The sequence below is a fragment of the Vigna umbellata genome, chromosome 5 (assembly GCF_029865625.1).
Source record: "Vigna umbellata cultivar VRB3 chromosome 5, Vumbellata_1.0, whole genome shotgun sequence".
NCBI lineage: Eukaryota > Viridiplantae > Streptophyta > Magnoliopsida > Fabales > Fabaceae > Vigna > Vigna umbellata.
In genome coordinates, this window is record NC_142169.1 from 28,405,315 (window position 1) to 28,427,854 (window position 22,540).

The following is a 22,540-nucleotide window of genomic DNA, read 5'->3' on the forward strand; positions in this document are numbered from 1 at the left end:
AGTTATATTTTTTTCCTTATTTAGCAGATTATAATTATTTGGAATAATGGGGATATCCTTGAATCATAGGGATTTGGTTGTCTAGGAGTTATTATTATGGTTCCTGTCAAAATATATTTTAGGAAACTTTAGACATTACTCCCATGTAGTTAATTTGTTATATTCCCTGTATCTTGCTATTATTATCTTGCTATTATTACTAGAATAACAATCCCACAATTTTAGGGATTTGTTCCGTAGAATAGGCTGCTCATTAAATAAGCTCTTGTATATATATCCAATGCATGTAAGGAGACAGATAATAAAATATATATCCTCTCTCCTAAATTTAATATGGTATCAGAGTCATGTTAGAGCCGTTGTCGGGCCACTATCGGACCACCCATTAATTTCTACTATCATGCTCGAGATATCTATACCTTGGTGTGAAGGGTGTGTGTTGGAAGTCCCACATTGACTAGATATAAGGCCAAATTATAATATATAAGTGGGGTGCAAACCTCACCATACAAGCCGATTTTGTGGGGTTGAATTAGGCTTAAAGCCCGCTTCTTAAGATGGTATCAGAGCTCTCGATCCTTGGGAGCCTCTGACCATGTATTTTCATTATAGCCTTTATTACTGCCTAACCCTAGAATTCCATCACAACCTTCATTGCTGCCCAACCCTAAAGTTCCATCATAGTCTTTGTTTTTGTGCCTTAATTGCACATTTTTGTAATGGCTGAAATGGAAAATGTAGACAAGATCCAGAATAATGGAGAATTGCAGAATTTTCATTCAGCTTATCGATTAAATAGAAAAAATTATCTTAAATGGTCTCAACTCATTAAGACCATTCTAAAAGGGAAAGGAAAGGTCAGCCATCTCATTGATGATGCTCCTACGGAAGAAGATGCCAGATCCAAGTCATGGGATGAAGAAGACTCCATGATAATGGCATGGTTATGGAACTCAATGGTTCCGAAAATAAGCGATACATGCATGTTCCTCACTTCTGCAAAGGCCATATGGATTGCAATAGAGCAAACCTACTCTAAGGCAAATGATGTTGTCCAGATTTATGAGGTGAAAGAAAAAACAATGGCAGCTAAACAAGGCACTAAATCTGTCGCATAGTATGCTAATCGACTCAAATCTTTATGGATGGAATTAGATCATTACAGGGTCATAAAGGCCAAGTGTTTTGAGGATTCAACAATTCTAAGAGAATACATTGAACAAGATCGAGTGTATGATTTCTTGGTAGGCCTAAACCAAGAATATGATCAAGTCAGAATCCAAATAATAGGCAAGGAGAAGGTTCTTGGACTCAATGAAGTAATGGCAATTATTCGGAGTGAAGAAAGCAGAAAGAGTCTAATGCTTGAGACCCCAATTGCGGATAATTTAGCTATGATTGTTGAAGGAGCAACAATCATGGGTGCAGAACAAAAAAAAGAAGGCCCTTTTCCAAGAACAAAGAAGAAAAATGAAGGAGTTTGGTGCACCTATTGCAACAAGCCACGTCACACAAGGGACAAATGCTGGAAGTTACATGGAAAACCTCAAAGCAAAGATTGGGGACACAAAGGAGGCCTTCCAAGGAGAGGGGGGCAAGCTCATGTTGCTGCTGGTCTTGAAAGTCAAGAAGGATCTCTACAACTCAACCATGAGGAGTTAGAAAGAGTAAGGTCCTTTCTCAGTAAATTGGAAAAACCCACACGTACGTGTTCATTGACATATTATGGTAAGTTCCTATTTTCTTGTGGATTTAATGTCTCAAATACCCCATTTACCCACTATTGGATACTAGACTCTGGAGCCACAGACCATATGACACCATTCCCTAAACACTTCTCCACATATTCCCCATGTCCTAGCAGCAAGAAAATTTCTACTGCTAATGGAACCCTCATCAGCTGGACAAGGAGATGTCCAAATAACCCCAAACATGATACTAAAAAATGTTCATGTTCCTAAGTTATCCATAAGTTTGATATCTATATAAAAACTTACCAAGGACCTCTTACGTAATGTAATTTTTCATAGCAACTCTTGTATATGGCAGGACAAGAACTCACGGAGGACGATTGGACATGCTGGAGAATGGAATGGCCTTTACTACATGGAAGGTTTGAGTCTGCCCGTTGAGAGTCACTCTCTAAATACTGAATCCTCCATGGCCAACAAAGAAAAAATCCAATTGTTTCAATGTCGTTTGGGACATCCTTCATTTTGGGTCATAAAGTTAATATTTCCTTCCTTGTTTAAAAATTTAAATCTAGAAGATCTTCATTGTGAGGCATGTGAGCTTGCCAAACACAAGCATGTACCTTTTCCTATCAGCAATAAAGTAAGCAATTCTCCATTTTATCTTCTTCATACGGATGTGTGGGGTCCCTCTAATATTCCTAGTACTTCAGGGGCTAAATGGTTTATAACCTTTATAGATGATTGTACAAGGGTAACATGGCTTTTCCTTCTTAAACACAAATATGAGGTCAAATATATTTTTCTACAGTTTGTTTCAATGATTAAAAATCAATTTGGGGTTAATATAAAAATAATTAGGTCTGATAATGCTAAAGATTATTTCAATCATACTCTAAATTCTTTTTGTCAAAAGGAAGGAATAATCCATGAATCCTCTTGTGTAAACACACCCCAACAAAATGGGATTGTAGAAAGGAAAAATGGGCACTTATTAGATCAAACTAGATCACTTCTTTTCCGAAATAATGTTACAAAAAGATTTTGGGGGGAAGCTATTCTCACTGTTACTTGATTAATAGTTTACCTTCTGTTTTATCCTCAAAAAGCCCCATGGAAGTCTTAAACTCATTCTACCCACATATAATCCATACAAATAACCTTCAACCTAGAATATTTGGGTGTCTCTTTTGTACATGTTCATAGTAATGGAAGAGGAAAACTTGACCCAAGGGCAATAAAATGTATTTTCTTGGGGTACTCAACCACACAAAAAGGGTATACGTGTTTTCATCCCCATCCAAAAAATTGTGTCAAGAGATGTTACTTTCAATGAGCGAGTAAGCTACTTTGACCAATCTCATCTTCAGGGGGAGTCTTTAAGAGAGGAAGATGAACCTTTTATATTACCAAATCTGTCTTTTGGACTAGAAACAAAAATTCAAAACAATACTACCACTATATGTGAAGATGAAGCTGAAGAGGAAGAAGTAGAGGTGAATCGAATACCTCAATCTGCAGGACCAACAACTAAACCACATGATAATACAAAGTTTGGGAAAAATTTGGTGTACACACGAAGAGGAAAGGCCATTCCAAGATCTACTCATGTTCAAGAATCCAATCCTGCAACATTACTTGAGGTAATTCCTTTTGATCCTATAAATTGTAACTCTATTGGTTGTGATGAATTTCCTTTTGAAAAGCCAGTTGAACAGATAGATCATAATTTAGACCTCCCAATTGCTCTTAGAAAAGGCACCAGAAGATGCACCAAACAACAACCTTACCCCTTGACAAACTATTTATCCTTTGAAAAATTCTCACCTACCCATAAAACCTTTCTCACAAGCCTAAACACCACAACTACACCTTCTTCTTATCTGCGGCATTAACTGACAAAAAATGGAAACAAGCCATGGACTTGGAGATGGAGGCGTTGGAGAAAAACAATACTTGGCAGCTAGTCTCCCTATCACATGGAGTTGGGTGCAAATGGGTTTATACAGTAAAGTACAAGTCTGATGGGACTATTGAGAGGTATAAGGCAAGGTTGGTGGCCAAGGGATTCACCTAAACATATGGAGTGGATTACTTAGAGACTTTTGGACCAGTTGCCAAAATGAACATGGTTAGAGTAATTTTGTCATTGGCAGCGAACTACAATTGGGAACTGCAACAATTTGATGTAAAAAATGCATTCCTACATGGGGATCTTGAAGAAGAAATATACATGGAGATACCACCCGGGTATACGGGACAAATTGAGTCCAACACAATTTGCAAATTAAAAAAGGCACTATATGGGTTGAAACAATCACCTAGAGCATGGTTTGGGAGATTCACCAAAGTTATGACAAGTCTTAAATATAAAAAGAGCCAAGGGGACCACAGTTTATTCATCAAACATTCTGATTCAAGGGGAGTAACAATACTATTGGTCTATGTGGATGATATAATTATTACTGGGAATGATAAAAAGGAACAACAAAGGTTGAGCCAATGCCTTGCCAAAGAATTCGAAATCAAGACTTTAGGGAAGCTAAAATATTTTTTGGGGATTGAAGTAGCCCATTCCAAGAAAGGAATCTTCATATCCCAACAAAAATATATCATTGATTTGCTACAGGAAACAGGTCAAACAACTTGCAAACCATCAAGTACACCTGTAGATCCAAATATAAAGTTGGGAAGTGCAGAGGAGGATGTGTCTGTGGATAAAGAAATGTACCAAAGACTTATGGGAAGACTCATTTACCTATCTCACACTGGGCCAGGTATTGCATTTGCTGTGAGCTTAGTTAGCCAATTTATGCACCAACCAAAGGAAGCACATTTACAAGCTGCACTTAGAATTGTCCAGTATTTAAAAGGGACTCTTGGAAGAGGAATTTTGTTCAAAAGAAATAAGAGTGTCAGTCTTGAGGCATATACAGATGCTGATTATGCAGGTTCAGTTGTGGATAGGAGGTCAACTACTGGATATTGTACCTTTCTTGGTGGAAACCTAGTAACTTGGAAGAGCAAAAAACAAAGTGTGGTAGCTAGATCTAGTGCTGAAGCAGAATTTTGAGCAATGGCCCAAGGAATATGTGAACTTTTATGGCTGAAGATTATATTGGAAGACTCAAGGATAAAGTGGGATGAACCAATGAGGTTATATTGTGATAATAAATCTGCAATTAGTATAGCACACAACCCAATACAACATGATAGAACGAAATATATTGAAGTGGACAAACATTTTATAAAAAAAAATGCTTGATAGTGGCTTGATTTGCACCCAATATGTGTCCACTCAAGGTAAACTTGATACTCACCAAAGGACTGAGCAACAGTAATTTTGAAAGAATTATATCCAAGTTGGGAATGGAAAACACTCATTCACCAGCTTGAGGGGGAGTGTCAAAATATATTTTAGGAAACTTTAGATATTATTCCCACGTAGTTAATTTGTTATATTCCTTGTATCTTGCTATTATTACTAGAATAACAATCCCACAATTTTAGGGATTTGTTCCGTAGAATAGGATGCTCATTAAATAAGCTCTTGTATATATATCCAATGCATGTAAGAAGACAGATAATAAAATATATATTCTCTTTCCTAAATTTGAGACTTCCTAAAATAGCTTCTAGCCTTGTATATATGGATTGTATTCTCCGCATAATAATAATATAAGATTCTACCCTAAACTGTGAGAGATAGGATAGTATACCTTTACTAAATTCTAATATTTTTGGAGAAAGATTTCAACTTCCTTGTCATAGGTTTTCTTGGTGGGTTGTGGTCTACTCCTCCATTTTTTTTTCTCATTTATTTTATGGATTAGGGTGTTGCATATGATTGTTATTTGTGGTGGTGTCTGCACAGCTAGGATGAGAATTAATATTGTGATGCTTAGCACTACCTTTTTTAACCTTCTTTTAGAACAATGGTTGCAACATCAACTGAACTCTAGAACACTTGATCATATATGCTTTAATTAACACTATGTTGTGAACAAACTATCCCAAAAAGCTTAAGCTATTAGGTGATGACACTATTGATTTTAATTTTTACATGGACAGAGTAACATTTGTGTTGAAATATTATTAGAAGACGAGTTGCATATTGTCATCTTTACTCCTATTTGAAGATTTTTTTAATATATTAATTGAGTTTTTTTGGGTACAACTTTTTCCAGGCATTTTCTCAGCACATGGTACTGTCAGTTTTGTTTCTAGAACATGTGATATCTGTCCTTAGCCAGATTCCGATTCTAAAAGCTGATGTGGACAGAGTTGAGGATAGTCCCGTTGACAGTCATACAGAAGATGGCAAACTACAAGCTGCAATTTTTGCTCTTACTGCTTTCTTCAGGTCTGCATTATCAGCAATGCCTTTTTGCCTTTAAGATACATAAATGATCTAATAATTTTACAAACCATTATTTGATGCAGAGGTGGGGGAAAAGTTGGAAAAAGGGCCGTTGAACAAAACTATGCTTCTGTTCTTTCTGAGCTTACACTGCAACTTGGAAGCTGTCACGGTTTAACCTATTCTGGTCAGCATGAACCATTGAGGTAACCACTTTGAAACTGTGCTTCTGCTTTTGCCTATTTCTGTTCTTACTAAGTTTACACTGGAATTTCACTTGCATGATAGCATCACATTTGCGTTGCCAATCAACTATGTCTGTAATTTATTGTGTTACGTATAAATAACACTTTCAAATTTAAATATTAGGGATAATTTTAAAAGGGTATGTTTTGAAATCTACAGTTCATATTATTTTGGGATGGTTTTCAATGGAATTGGGGAGATATTTTAATTCTGTAGGTAAAAACCCCAAAGTGAGTTTTAACGTCTGACCTATCATTATTTTTTTTTTCCGAACATGATATTATATCATATGGTATAGTTGGCATCTTCAAGGGAACCGAACAAATTACAAGTAAAATAAAATTTGTGAAAAACTACTCAGAGAAAGCAGTTATTTGCACTTTCATTCTTGTGCAGGAATCTTCTTACTGCATTTCAGGCATTCTGTGAATGTGTTGGTGACCTTGAGATGGGCAAGGTAGACAAATTTAAAATTGCTTCGTGTTAGAGTATAAGATATGGTCTTCAAATTAATACAGAAAGTGTTCATTTATCTAGATTTTAGCTAGAGATGGTGAACTATCAGGAAATGAAAGGTGGATTAGTCTCATTGGAGACATTGCAGGCTGCATATCTATAAAGCGACCAAAAGAGGTAATGTGATTTCAAATATAAGCATTACCTTACATATCCAGAATACCCCATGAGTTAATGATTATATGACCAAAGGGAAAATGCTAATAGGATATTTGAGTATATATTGATGAAATTTTAGTTGTTGGTGTTGGAGATGTAAATCAAACCTTGAGTCACCTTTTCAAGTAAACCCATTTCTGGAAATTGTTTGATAGGTCAAGGCTTTTCAGTTTATGATGATTAAGTTGTTGACATTGTATGTTAAATTGTAATCTCTTTGATAAAATGTTTGGAGTTCAATTCTCTCTTTATTGGATTATTAGTGGTTATGCATGTTGGAGATACGAATCTGAACCATTTGATTATTCTCTTAACAATGCAAGCTTTTATATGTTTTAAGCCTTGGTTTTTATTGAAAGTTATGATAATTATATCAATTGACTGTTATTTTATTTGTATTGGACAAGTCTCAATAATTTAATATTATTTAGTTCAGTTTGAAGGACTGTGCGTAATAGGCTATTTGATGCCTGCCCACTAGTCATGAATATCTATTATTCCTAATGAAATGAAATCAATATTTCAAAAATCAGTTTTTGCATACATTAGGTTGGATAGGTTATGATGGTATCACTGGAATACAATGATTACTTTAGCTGATTGTTTTGTTTAAAATACTATTGTCATCAATATAGTGGTCTGTGATTTGGTGTTAATTTCAGTTTCCCTTTTCTTTTTCAATAGGAGGTGTCTCATCTTTTCTTTATTTATTAGTTACTTATTCTAGCTCCAATCAGTCACCTTCCTACTCTTTTTCCTTCACGAATACTGATTTGACTGATATTTGGACTATGGAATAGACTACATCAAGGAAAGAACCTGACTAACCAGCAGAAGTGACTGCACCTTTTTTTTCTGCTTTTAAGAATGTCTTGCATTTGACCTTCTGCTCTCATTTTCGGCAAATAATACGATAGAAAAGTTATATTGTTGGGGATCATTTTCTTTCCTTGAGAGCTATTTAGTAAAACATTGTATGCCTTCTGAAGTGTTAACCTGATTTACCAACTTTCTTTCCTTGTTCGATATATAGGTACAAAATATTTGTCTATTTTTGAAAAACTCATTGCATCGACCCCAGAAATATCAGAGGGAAGCTGCAGCAGCTGCACTATCAGAATTTGTTCGGTATAGGTGAGTGGGTATATAATGACACTTTGAATAATTGCCACCACTTGAAAAGATTAATCTGTAAGAAAGAAGATTCTTATTCATTTGATTAATTTGAAACAATACCTCAACCTCTATCTATATATAGAGAACCGAAACCCTTAGTAATAATTGTTGAGAGATCTCTAAAATCTTCTAATAGCTTCTAGTAGTACACTTAATATCCTACTAATAACACTCCCCCTCAAGATAGTGAATAAATATGTATCGTTCCTAGTTTGTATGTGAGATCATGAAATCATTTAGTAAACTGTAAAATAATTCTAGAGGGCTTGATTGATCCCTCTCACAATCTTCTATTTATAAGAATAAATTGATGCACAAGTACATGATAAATAGGGTAACCCTAGACACAATATAATCATGATAAATAGAGTAATCCTAGACACAATATAATCATGATAAATAAGATAACCCTTGACACACTATAATGATGATAAAACAGGATAAATATCCTAACACTCCCCCTCAAGCTGGAGCATACAAATTGTATGTACCAAGCTAGGAACAAATAAACTCAATCGAGGACCCCTTAATGACTTGGTCAATATATCTGCGAGTTGATCGTTTGACCCAATAAACTCAGTACATATTTCTTTGATCAACAACTTTTCACGAACAAAATGACAATCAATTTCTATATGTTTAGTCCTCTCGTGAAACACTGGATTTGATGCAATGTGGAGAGCAGCTTGATTGTCGCAATACATCTTCATAGTATGGATGTCACAAAATTTAACCTCTTGAAGGAATTGTTTCACCCATATAAGTTCACATGTTAGTGATGCCATTGCCCTATACTCGGCTTCCGCGTTGATCGAGCTACTACATTCTGTTTCTTACTTTTGCATGAAATAATGTTTCCTCCCAGAAAAACACAATATCCTGTAGTAGACCGTCTATCAATAGGTGAACCTGCCCAATCTGCATCACAATACCCAGAGACCTGAATGCTTCCTATGAGAAATAGAGAAGATTGGGAGAAAATATCCCTTGTGTGTTTTGCATACACATAGGGTAATTTATTTATATTGTAAGATATGGGCCAATGCCCTTAATACAGAATAGACTAAGCCCAAATAACAGAAACACACATCTTAACATCTAACACTCCCCCTCAAGCTGGAGCATATAAATCATATGTTCCAAGCTTGTTACAAAGATAATCAATTCTAGGTCCTCGTAAGGACTTAGTGAATATGTCTGCCAACTGGTTGCTTGAGTTAACAAACTCAATCTTGATATCTCTGGATATGATTTTTTCTCGAATGAAATGACAATCAACTTCAATGTGTTTGGTTCTCTCATGGAAGACAGGATTAGAGCTAATATGGAGAGCAGCTTGATTATCACATATAAGTATCATGTGAGTGACATCTCCAAATTTCAATTCACTAAGCAATTGTTTAAGCCACACAAGCTCGCAAGTAGCTGATGCCATAGGTCTATATTCTGCTTCTGCACTGAATCTTGCCACAACACTTTGCTTTTTACTTTTCCAAGATATCAGGTTGCTACCAATAGAGACACAATATCCAGAAGTAGACCTCCTATCAGAAGGGGAACCAGCCCAATCAGCATCTGAATAACAAACGATTTTTGTATCATTGTTAGGGCCATATAGCAAACCTTTTCCAGGTGATCTTTTAATATACTTCAGTATGCGAACAACTGCATCCCAATGGTCTTCACATGGGGAGTTTAGAAATTGACTCACCACACTAACTGCGAAGGAAATGTCAGGACGCGTAACAGTAAGATAGTTTAATTTACCAACTAGTCTTCTGTACCGTTCAGGATCTAAGAAAGGCTCCCCCTGATTTGGTAGGAGTTTGATGTTAGGGTCCATAGGTGTCTCAACAGATTTACAATTCATTAACCCTGTTTCCTCCAAGATGTCTAACGCATACTTCCTCTGAGATATGACAATACCATCATTGGATTGTGCTACTTTTCCTAATCTTTTTGGGGCTCATTGGTTTGTCATATTGATTGATGATTGCACACAAGTTTTATGGGTATTTCTCTTGAAACAAAAAAGTGAAGTGAGTCAGGTTTAGTTGAAATTTGGACTGATTTTATTATTCAAATTCATAAAAAATACATTCTCATATCCTCTATTTGTAACAATCTAATTCTCCTAAAAAGGAAAATAGGGAAACTAGGTAAACAAAATAAAATAGAAGATTATATATCTATTTTCTCTAATTACAACACTCCCCCTAAAGTTGGTAAATGAATATCAATCATTCCCAACTTGTCTACAAGATCTTAAAATCTACCCCGAGGAAGCCCTTTTGTAAAAATATCTGCTATTTGAAGTTCTGTAGGAACACGAGTTGTAATCACAAAGCCTCTGTCAAGATTATCTTTGATGAAATGTCTGTCAATCTCAATGTGTTTGGTTCTGTCATGCTGTATTCGATTATGGGCTATGCTCATGGCAGACTTAGTGTCACAGTGTAGTTGCACCGGGTTCTCCACTTTGACTTTAAGATCATCCAAAATGATTTTCATCTAGAGTCCTTCACACATTCCTTGAGCAAGAGCTCGAAATTCAGCTTCTGCACTAGAATGAGATACTCTATCTTGCTTTTTGCTTCTCCATGTTACCATACTATCTCCAAGAAACACACAATACCCAAAAGTAGATTTTTGTCATTCATAAAACCTCCATAGTCATCCACATAGACAAACAATAGAGTGAGTTTACCTGTAGAAGAATGCTTTATGAATAGAGTGTGATCTCCTTGGCTTTGTTTGTATTACAAGGAAACCATTGCTTTTGTAAATCTTTCAAACCATGCTCTAGGAGATTGCTTAAGCCCATACAATGCTTTCTTCAGGAGGCATACCTTGTTTCTTTCATTTTTCACTTCAAAGCCTGGGGGAATCTCCATGTATACTTCCTCTTCTAGATTTCCATGAAGAAAGGCATTCTTCACATCCAGCTGTTGTAAGTCCCATCCAAAATGAGCAGCCAAAGTGAGAATAACTCGAACTGTATTCATCTTTGCCACTGGGGCAAATGTCTCCTCATTGTCAATTCCATATGTTTGGGTTTATCCCTTTGCCACCAATCTAGCTTTATATCTTTCTATTGTCCCATCTGCCTTATGTTTCACGGTGAATATCCATCTACACCCTACTACCTTCTTGTCGCTTGGCTTATCAACAATCTCCCTAGTTGAATTTCTTTCTAATGCATTCATCTATTCTTTCATGGCTTGATTCCAATGTTCAAGTTTCATGGCCTCCTGGATTGAGGTAGGATTTTCTGTGGCATCAATGGCAGTAATAAAACTTTTGTGCTTATTAGAGAGATTGTTAGTGCAAACATACTGAGAAATAGGATATTTAGCACTTGATCTTCTTTCCTTTCTCAATGCAATGGGTAAATCCTTAGTAATACTTATCTCCTCCTCATTCATATCTTTAGGGATCCTCACCTCCGGATTAGACAATTCTTCTTGCTCAAGAGTCGAATTGGATTGTTTTCTTCTTTCATATTTTTTGCCAAAAAATTTGTTTTCTTCCTCTTCTTCTTCATTGTGGACTATGGTAGCTTCATTGTTCAGGTCTTGGGCATCCTCCAAAGACAAATATGGTAATGACAAGAAGGAGAGTTCATCCACTTCAAATGTTTTCTCCCCCTGAAGTGGTGGACTGTCATAAAAGGATTGTATTTCATGAAAGGTGACATCCATGTTGATAAAGACGCGACGACTCTGAGGATGATAACATTTGTACCATTTTTTATTAGAAGGATACCCAATAAAGACACATTTAAGAGCTCTGGGATCTAATTTACCACGATTAGGATGATGAGAGTGAACAAAAACAACACATCCAAAGACTCGACTAGGTAGACTCGTTAGTAGGGAAGAAGGAACAAAAGACAATAAAGACTCTATAGGACTAATGCCATTTAAGATACGAGTGGGTAACCTGTTGATGAAATATGTGGCAGTTAACACAGCTCCTCCCCAATAATTTTTTGGAACAGACATTTGAAAAAGAAGAGCTCTAGTTACTTCAAGAAGATGACGATTCTTTCTTTCTGCAACCCTATTTTGTTGAGAGGTGGTAACACAGGTTAGTTCATGAATAATACCATTATGAGACAAAAAATTTAGAAATTCATGATTCACATATTCAGTACCATTACCATACCTAATTCTTTTGATATTTTTTGGAAATTGATTTTGGACAAGATGGAAAAAATTAAGAAAAATATGAAAAACTTCGGATTTATTTTTCATAAGGTATGTCCACGTTATACAAGTACAATCGTCAATAAAAGTAACACACCATTTCGCTCTAGAAATGGAATCTATGACAGGACCCCAAACATCAGAGTGAATTAAATCAAATGGAGAAATACTCTTTTTATGACTAATAAGATAAGTTGCACGATGGTGTTTTGAAAATTGACAAATATCACAATTAAAAGACTCAACAAACTCTTTGGTAAACAAGTGGGGAAATAAGGACTTAATAAGACTAAATGAAGGATGTCCATGGCTTTGATGATGTAACCATATTTGGGATTTTTCCCATGTCTCATATGTTGCTTGTTGACTCATGATTTTCGTGTTGCTTTGGTCTTTAAACTCTAAAAAATGCAACCCACTCTGCTCCTTAGCCGTTAAAATTGTCTTTCCCGTGGCAAGGTCTTGAAAAACACATAACTTGGAAAAAATGTTACTGAACAATTTAAATCCTTTGTGAGTTTTTGCACAGAGATAAGACTATGAGCTAATTGAGGAACATGTAAAACATCCTTCAATACAATAGATGAGTCCAAAATTATATTCCCAGAGCGACATATAGGTATACCCTGATCATTCGCAGTTATAATAAGTTCATTATTTCTTTTACCATATGAGTCGAAGGACACACTAAAAGGTGTCATATGATCAGTTGCACCCGAATCAAGGATCCAAATACCTTCAGACATACGACCAACAATATAGAGACAAATCTTACCTTTTATGGACAGAGTACATGAACCAAAGGGTTTACCTCATTGATTCAACCATTGCTTTCAAGTGCTCGAGATCCCTTTTTAACACGATCGCGTGTGGATCACACCGAGAAAAAAAGGAGCAGAACTTAAAAGCTCAAATCTACTCAAATATAGGCCAAACGGTTCATCACCAACCCTAGGAACAGACTCAGGCAGCTCGGGCGACTCTGTCTGTGGCGATGGCTGCGAGTGGGTCACACCGAGAAAAAAGGAGCAGAACTTAAAACTCATATCTACTCAAATATAGGCCAAACGAATCGTCACCGACCCTAGGAACAGACTCAGGAGGCTTTGACGACCCTGTCTGTGGCGGTGGCAGCGGCGGCGGCGAGTGGGTCTTGCCGGAGGTGGGCGCGTGGGCTACACGCACCAGCGACGATGGAGGCGCGTGGCTAAGCGTGACGACTCCTCTTACGGAGCGACTTCCGGCGTTGTGATCGCCTATGTTGGGCGCACCTTTCTGCCTTATCAAGGACCCCAACTGACAACGGTGGCAGCGGCGGTGGTCGGATAGTGGCGACAGCGCGACTGTGCAGCGGAACGGAGCCCCAAGAACGATAGCTCTGACACCAAGTTGAAAGTAGGACTGATTTTATTATTCAGAATCATAAAAAATACATTCTCATATCCTTTATTTGTAAAAATGTAATTCTCCTAAAAAGGGAAATAGGGAAACTAAGTAAACAAAATAAAATAGAAGATTATATATCTATTTTCTCTAATTAGGAAGATTCTAAAGATATTTTCTCTAATTACAACAGGTTTTCAACATCTTCATCCACAGGATTAAAAATCAATTCCAGACAACCATTAAAAGAGTGTGTTCATATAATGCCAAAGATTTTTTCAACCGAACACTTTCCTCCTTCTTCAATGAATCAGGGATAATTCATAATTCTTGTTGTGTAAACACCCCACAACAAAATGGGGTGTCAGAATGAAATATTAAGAATCTCATAAATGTAACTTGAGCCTCTCCTCTCCATAAGATTGTACCAAAACAATATTGGGGAGAAGTTGTCTTTACTGCTACCTATTTGATCAATCTTCTACCCTTAACAAGTCTAAACAATATTAGTCTCATTCAAGTACTCTCTAAATTCATGAATCTTGTTGTGGAAACACCCCACAACAAAATGGGGTGGCAAAGTGAAAAATTAGGCATCTCATAAATGTAACTTGAGCCTCTCCTCCCCATAAGAATGTACCAAAACAATATTGGAGAGAAGTTGTCTTTACTGCTACCTATTAGGTCAATCTTCTACCCTTAACAAGTCTAAACAATATTAGTCTCATTCAAGTACTCTCCAAATTTTTCTCAGACTTTAGGACAACAGATCATGTTGTACCTCAAGTCTTTGGTTGTGTATTTGTTGTCCATGTTTATCCTAATCATGGGGTAAACTTGATTTTGGGGCTGTTAAGTGCATATTTATTGGTGTCTCATGATGTCACCTTTGATCAAAACACACTATATTTTCAGCCTTAGGGGGAAAGCTTATGTTAGGTTCCTGGGTTGGAAACCTAACTATCAACACTCACAGTAATCAAAAGAACAAAGAAAGAATGGATTTCTGTATTGATATTGAGAACAAAGTACACTTCCCTTTCCTTCTCTCCTCTTACCTTAGATCCTATCACTTATGCATTGAAGATAAGGTTAATTCACTCTCGACATAGTACCTAAGTTTCCCAAATTTAAGTCCCATTAGTACCCCCACCATCTATTAAGTCTAATACTTAACCATCTACTAAGTCTAGTCATGTTCCTAATAATTTGCCATCTACTCAGTCTAGTTATGCTCCTTCTCCTATTTATTCTCCTAATTTGAAGCCCAAAGATAATTGGAGAACAAACTCAGGGGAGAATGGAAGCCTTGAAAAAATGTTTGATTACTGAATTTTAAATATTTCTTGTGCATTGAAGTTGTTCATTCCCATAGTGCTATTTTCATCTCTCAACAGAAATATGTGCTGGATTTATTGGCTGAAACTAGTAAATTAGGATGCAAATAAGTAGAGACACCTATTCAGTCACAAGCTTGGTGAATCAATTGAAGATGTGATTGTTGATAGGCGTTCTTATAGAAGACAAGTTGGGAAATTGATCTACTTGTCTCACCCTAGGCTCAACATTGTGTATGTTGTAGGGGTTATAAATCAGTACACGCATTATCCAAAGGAAGGAGACTCATCTTGGAACTTTTTATCACATTCTACAGTACTTGAAAGCAACTTCTAGAAAAGAGTTCCATGCTTCCAACATGAGACTCAAGTCACAACTTGTAGTTGGATCTTATCATGCTTATATTGGTTGTATAAAATATTTTAAAATTTCGATAGTAAAATTTTTGTTTTAAAGTTTGTAGATATTGGTCTTATTAGTCAATCTCTAATCCCTACCTTTGAGTCTCTAATAAGGAAACCCCAAAAGAGGTTGCAACTAAGTAGGGTCATGGGTGATCACAATTATAGGGACTTTTCATCAACAACCAAAAAATCTTAAAAGTCAATGAAACAAATAATCATTTCTTTAAAGTTGAGTAAACAACATGTTATAAAATTGATTTAATTTCTAAAATAATTGTGTATAAATAAGAGAATATTTTGAAATTGTAAACTGTAGTTAGCATTAACTAGAATAAACTCTAGTCAGTATAATTGTTTGTATGCAATGTATATTTTCTTGATTCAATAGAACTTTTGAAATAATTTTATGGATGAAGTCATTCATTGACAATGTTTATCTTTTTAACTTGAAATATTTGGAATATTGCAGTTTATTGTCTTGGCACTATATTAATTAATCACCTGCTTTCCTTTATGCATTTGTTGACTTATTATGATCCTCAATTGAAGTTCATATTGATTTCATCTTCATTATATAGTGGTGGACTTGGTTCACTTTTGGAGCAAATGGTTGAGGTTTTATGTCGACATGTATCAGATGAGTCTTCAACTGTTCGACGATTATGTTTGCGAGGATTAGTGCAGGTATTGTGTTTCACCTATGATACTTTGTCATGACTTATGCCACCATGGTTTCTTTGTCTTCAATAATATTTATTTTAACAAGAACTTAAGCCAATTTATATGCTTGATTTCTTGCCAACTATCTTCTCTTTTTTGCATATAATTAGTTTTTCTATATGAGAAATGTGGTTGTTTGTGTAGTGACAATCATCAGATTGAGACTTTGATGAATGTTATCATATTTACTTCTATGTTGTTTTTAGTTTATTTTTCAGTTTTAAGGTTTTTTAATAGCTTATCTATCTCTCTCTCTCTCTCTCTCTCTCTCTCTCTCTCTATATATATATATATATATATATGTATGTATATATATAGTCCTTAATCCAATATGATCATTGAATTGTGGCATATGTTATGAGTTAGAGTTTGAATTACAAGTAGTAAATCTATATATCAACATCACTAAATTTGAAATTGCAGATCCCTCTGATTCATATTCTGAAGTATACAACTCAAGTCTTGGGGGTTATATTAGCTCTACTAGATGATTCTGATGAATCTGTGCAATTAACTGCTGTATCATGCTTACTAATGGTGAGGTTCTTTGTTTCCAATTTTGATTGTATTTACTTTTTTTTCATTCTAAGTTTAGTTGCTTTATTTTGCTTTTGAGTTTCTTGTAGATTCTTGATTCTTCACCTGATGATGCAGTTGAGCCCATTTTGCTTAGTCTTTCAATAAGGCTTCGAAATCTTCAAGTATGTAAAGTTACTTTTATATGTATCATTTTTATTTTGCTTAAGTATTTATTTTGGTTCTAAATGTTTATTAAAGCTAGTATGTTTGACATATTTCATCTTAAAACCAATTGACATCAAGGCAGTCAAAATTTAGATAGGTGAAACTCAATCTCATAAGACCGACTTGTAAGTGAAGTTTGCACCTCCTTATATGTTATAATTAAACCATATCTCTAGTTGATGTGGGATTCCAATACATCTCAAGTGTGAAAGTAAAAATACTAGTTGAAAAAATAGGACTAATTTTATTATTCTCAAATCATTAAAAAATACATTCTCATATCCTCTATTTGTAACAATCTAATTCTCCTAAAAAGGAAAATAGGAAAACTAGGTAAACAAAATAAAATAGAAGATTATATATTTATTTTCTATAATTAGGAAGATGCTAAAGATATGTTCTCTAATTACAACACTCCCCCTCAAGTTGGTAAATGAATATCAATCATTTCCAACTTGCCTACAAGATCTTGAAATCTAATCGGAGGAAGCACTTTTGTAAAAATATCTGCTATTTGAAGTTCTGTAGGAACATGAGTTGTAATCACAAAGCCTCTGTCAAGATTATCTTTGATGAAATGTTTGTCAATCTCAATGTGTTTGGTTCTGTCATGTTGTACTAGATTATAGGCTATGCTCATGGCCGACTTATTGTCACAGTGTAGTTGCACCGGGTTATCCACTTTGACTTTAAGATCATCCAAAATGATTTTCATGTAGAGTCCTTCACACATTCCTTAAGCAAGAGCTCCTAATTCAGCTTCTGCACTAGAACGGGATACTCTATCTTGCTTTTTTGCTTACCAGACTATCTCTAAGAAACACACAATACCCAGAAGTAGATTTTCTGTCATGAATAGAACCTGCATAGTCAGCATCAGTATATATTTTCATAGTCAATGTGTCTTTCCTTTTGAATAATAGCTCCTTTCCTGGACTTGACTTCAAGTATTGGAGAATTTTGTCGACTGCTTGCATGTGTCTCTCTCTTGGATCATGCATAAAATGGCTTACTACACTAACTCCATAAGCAATATTTGGTCTTGTGTGTGATAGATAAATCAATTTTCCTACCAATCTCTGATATTGGGCCTTCACTACAGGAGCACTTTCTTCACTTCCAATTCTGTGATTCAGTTCTATAGGAACTGTTGAGATTCTACAACCCAACATTCCTGTTTCTTTGAGGAGATCAAGTACATATTTCCTTCGGGAGATGAAAATTTCATTCTTGGAGTAGGCAACTTCTATTCCAATAAAATATTTGAGTTTTCCTAGGTCTTTCATTTCAAATTGAGCTGCCAATTTATCTTTTAATGTGGATTTTTTTGTTTCATCATTTCTTGCAATAATCATATCATCCACATGGGCAAGTGATAGGTTTCCGAACAAGAAACCTGATCAAGAACTCCCTCTCAACCTCTCACAACAAAGATACAGAGAAGAATGAAAAGAATCTAGTATCATTAACAAAGGAATAGTCTGTACAGTCAAGATACAGGGGCATAATCCCCTTCACAGATCTAAGGCCTGTCAACAATCAAAGTCTCAAAAAGTCCCTTCAAACTATACAACAATCTATTTATACAATTCCTCTGCCTTCTATCCTAATCCCATTTCCCATTATATCCAAATACCCTATATCCTAACATTACACCTCGTTGTAGAACAACCTTGTCCTCAAGGTTGGAATCAGGAAGCTTGGTCTCATGGCTCCTCTTCCTCGTCGGGTTATCATATGAAGGGAATCCACTGGCTATGCCCTCAATTCAAGTCAGGAGGCTTGGGTGGTGGCAAATCCTCCTCCTCTTCTTCAGCCAATATGACATTCGTAATCCCTTCTCCTGGCATTGATGGCCTGGACTGAACGGCCCTGCGCACCTAAAACACCTTCCCTCCTCCCTTCTCTTCACGAACTCCGAGTAAGGTAAGTTTCAGATATTTTTCCCCTACCATCGAAACTGGGTTTCACTATTCCGCTTCCCTGGGTCGCCTCCTTATCCATTGATCCTACACTCTCTGCTACCCCTCCTCGGCCCTGCGCATCGCGACTATGTTCGACTCGCACTACCACCCTGGTCGTCCTCCCCCATGAACTTTGATTCTTGGTCGTCAGTCCGCCTCCGATCTTTGAAAGGTTACACAGCTTCTCCACATTACACGCGATTTGCATGGCTGTCATCAAATCTTGTGGATCATGCGGTCTCACGTGATCACACACCTCTTCTTGGAGACCCGCCATGAAGTAACCCAGAAGTTCTTCTTCGGGAATCTTGGTCGTCTGTCCCACCAAAACTTCAAAATCTCAAATGTAATCGTCCACCGGCCCCACCTGTTTAATGGTCGCCATCCTCTCATAGACCGACCCTCGAGTTCCCCCTCCGAACCTAATCACCATCGCTCTCTTGAAGCCTTCCCAAGAGTTGTTCTTGGTTTTCTCCCTCCAAAAGCGAAACCAAAACCCCGTGTATCCCTCCATGCTGATGAAGGCTGATTGCAATTTTTCTTCTTCGGCCACTCTCTGCACTTTGAAAAAATTTTCTGCCCGGTTGATCCAATTCAATGGATTCCCTCCTTTAAACACGGGTAATTCCACCCGTTTCCTCCGGTTAGATTGTCTGTCCTGGTTCCATTCCCCTTTTCTTTCTCTCTCTCTGTCGCGTCTACCGTCGTTCTCATTCACCGAAAATTGATTTCCATCCTGCTGTTGGCCGTTCGGGTGGTGATTACGATCTTCCAGCATTCTCAAAATCGCCTGAATGTCCTGGCACATCGCCGCCAACTCCTTTCTCAAAGCCCCCGCTTCATGTTGCAGAGCTACCGTGTCCGCCTTCGTCTCCGCTATTGCAATTTCGACAGCCTCCAACTGACCTTCTACCGCCACCACTCTCCGCTCCATCACTCGAAAAGGATCACCGCCTTCAGCCGTTCGGTTCCCTTCTTCTCCCTCACTGCTCAGCCTCTTCCTACGTTCCATCGTTCGGTTGCCTTCTAATACCGCCTTCAGTCGTTCGGTGTCCTCCTTCTTCTTCACTGCTTGGCCTTGCTCGGTAGCCTCACTGCCTTCAGTCGTTCGGTTCCCCTCTTCTAAGGAGATCCGACAGGTCGGACCAATTTGATAGGTTTCTGAACAAGAAACCTAATCAAGAACTCCCTCTCAACCTCTCACAACAAAGATACAGAGAAGAATGGAAAGAATATGGTATTATTAACAAAGGAATAGTCTGTACAGTCAAGATACAGGGGCATAATCCCCTTCACAGGTCTAAGGCCTGTCAACAATCAAAGTCTCAAAAAGTCCCTTCTAACTATACAATCAATCTATTTATACAATTCCTCTGCCTTCTATCCTAATCCCATTTCCCATTATATCCAAATACCCTATATCCTAACAAGCTATAAAGTGACTTTATCTGTAGATGAGTGCTTTATGAATAGAGTGTGATCTCCATGTATACTTCCTCTTCTAGATTTCCATGAAGAAAGGCATTCTTCACATCCACTTGTTGTAAGTCCCATCCAAAATGAGCAGCCAAAGCGAGAATAACTCGAACTGTATTCATCTTTGCCACTCGGGCAAATGTCTCTTCATAGTCAATCTCATATGTTTGGGTATATCCTTTTGCCACCAATCTAACTTTATATCTTTCTATTGTCCCATCTGCCTTATGTTTCACTGTGAATATCCATCTACACCCTACTGTCTTCTTGTCTCTTGGCTTATCAACAATCTCCCAAGTTGAATTTCTTTCTAGTGCATTCATCTCTTCTTTCATGGCTCGATTCCAATGTTCAAGTTTCATGGCCTCCTGGATTGAGGTAGGAATTTTTGTGGCATCAATGGCAACAATAAAACTTTTATGCTGATCAGAGAGATTGTTAGTGCAAACATACTGAGAAATAGGATATTAAACACATGATCTTCTTTCCTTTCTCAATGCAATGGGTAAATCCTCAGTAATACTTACCTCCTCCTCATTGATATCTTCAGGGATCCTCACCTATGGATTAGACAATTCTTCTTGCTCAAGAGTCGAAGTGGGTTGTTTTCTTCTTTCATATTTTTTGCAAAAAAAATTGTCTTCTTCCTCTTCTTCTTCACTGTGGACTATGGTAGCTTCATTGCCTAGGTCTTGGGCATCCTGCAAAGACAAACATGGTAATGACAAGGAGAGTTCATCCACTTCAAATGTTTTCTCCCCTAAAGTGGTGGACTGACATAAAAGGATTGTGTTTCATGAAAGGTGATATCCATGGTTATAAAGATGCGACGACTCTGAGATGATAACATTTGTACCCTTTTTTATTAGAAGGATGCCCAATAAAGACACATTTAAGAGCTCTACCACGGTTAGGATGATGAGAGTGAACAAAAGATAGTAGAGACTCTATAGGACTAATGCCATTTAAGATACGAGTGGGTAACCTGTTGATGAGATATGTGGTAGTTATCACAGTTTCTCCCCTGTAATTTTTTGGAACAGACATTTGAAAAAGAAGAGCTCTAGTTACTTCAAGAAGATGACGATTCTTTCTTTCTGCAACCCCATTTTGTTGAGGGGTGTTAACATATGTTAGTTCATGAACAATACCATTATGAGACAAAAAATTGAGAAATTCATGATTCACATATTCAGTACCAAAAATCAGACCTAATTCTTTTGATATTTTTTCCAAATTCATTGTGCACAAGACGGAAAAAATTAACAAAAATTTGAAAACCTTCGGATTTATTTTTCATAAGGTATGTCCACGTCACACGGGTACAATCGTCAATAAAGGTAACGAACCATTTGGCTTCGGAAATAGAATCTGTGACAGGACCCCAAACATCAGAGTGAATTAAATCAAATGGAGAAATACTCTTTTTATTACTAATAGGATAAGATGCATGTTGGTGTTTTGACAATTGACAAATATCACCATTAAAAGACTCAACATACTCCTTGGTAAACAAATGGGGAAACAAGCATTTTATAAGCCTAAATGAAGGATGCCCAAGCCTTTGATGATAACCATATTTGGGAATTTGCCCACGTCTCAAATGTAGCTTGTTGACTCATGATTTTTAGGTTGCTTTGGTCATCAAAGTCTAAAAAATGCAACCCACTCTGCTCCTTAGCAGTTAAAATCGTCTTCCCCGTGACAAGGTCCTGAAAAACACAATAAGTTAAAAAAAATGTTACTGAACAATTTGAATCCTTTGTGGGTTTTTGCATAGTGATAAGACTATTAGTTAATTGAGAAACATGTAAAACATCCCTCAAAACAATAGATCATTCCAAAATTAAATTCCTAGAGCCGCATATACGTATACCCTGACCATTCGCAACTGTAATAAGTTGTTCTTTATTTCTTTTACCATGAGTCGAAAGACACACTAAAAGGTGTCATATGATCAGTCGCACCCAAATCAAGGATCCAAATACCTTGAGACACATGACCAACAATGTTGAGACAAATCTTACCTTTTATGGACAAAGTACATGATCCAGAGGGGTTACACATTGATTCAACCATTGCTTCCAAGCACTCGAGTTTCTCCTTATAAGCTTGCATATCAAGATCTGGTGGTGGGGGGGGACTAGATGGGGGC

At 36.8% G+C, this 22,540-nt stretch overlaps 1 protein-coding gene and 1 pseudogene across 4 annotated transcripts in view; both read left to right on the top strand.

The window, feature by feature from the left end:
* The window catches only part of LOC124826446 (ARM repeat superfamily protein), a 76,898-nt gene that overhangs the window by 33,798 nt on the left and 20,560 nt on the right, over positions 1-22,540 (top strand). For all 4 annotated transcript variants that reach the window (XM_088116415.1, XM_088116412.1, XM_088116414.1 and 1 more), the window contains 8 exons: positions 5,879-6,054; positions 6,135-6,257; positions 6,694-6,754; positions 6,835-6,930; positions 8,006-8,106; positions 16,060-16,165; positions 16,625-16,738; positions 16,828-16,902. In XM_088116415.1, the coding sequence (XP_087972541.1) occupies positions 5,879-6,054; positions 6,135-6,257; positions 6,694-6,754; positions 6,835-6,930; positions 8,006-8,106; positions 16,060-16,165; positions 16,625-16,738; positions 16,828-16,902 (852 nt within the window). The remainder of the gene's footprint in view (positions 1-5,878; positions 6,055-6,134; positions 6,258-6,693; positions 6,755-6,834; positions 6,931-8,005; positions 8,107-16,059; positions 16,166-16,624; positions 16,739-16,827; positions 16,903-22,540) is intronic.
* On the top strand, positions 730-3,768 carry LOC148198051 (uncharacterized; annotated as a pseudogene).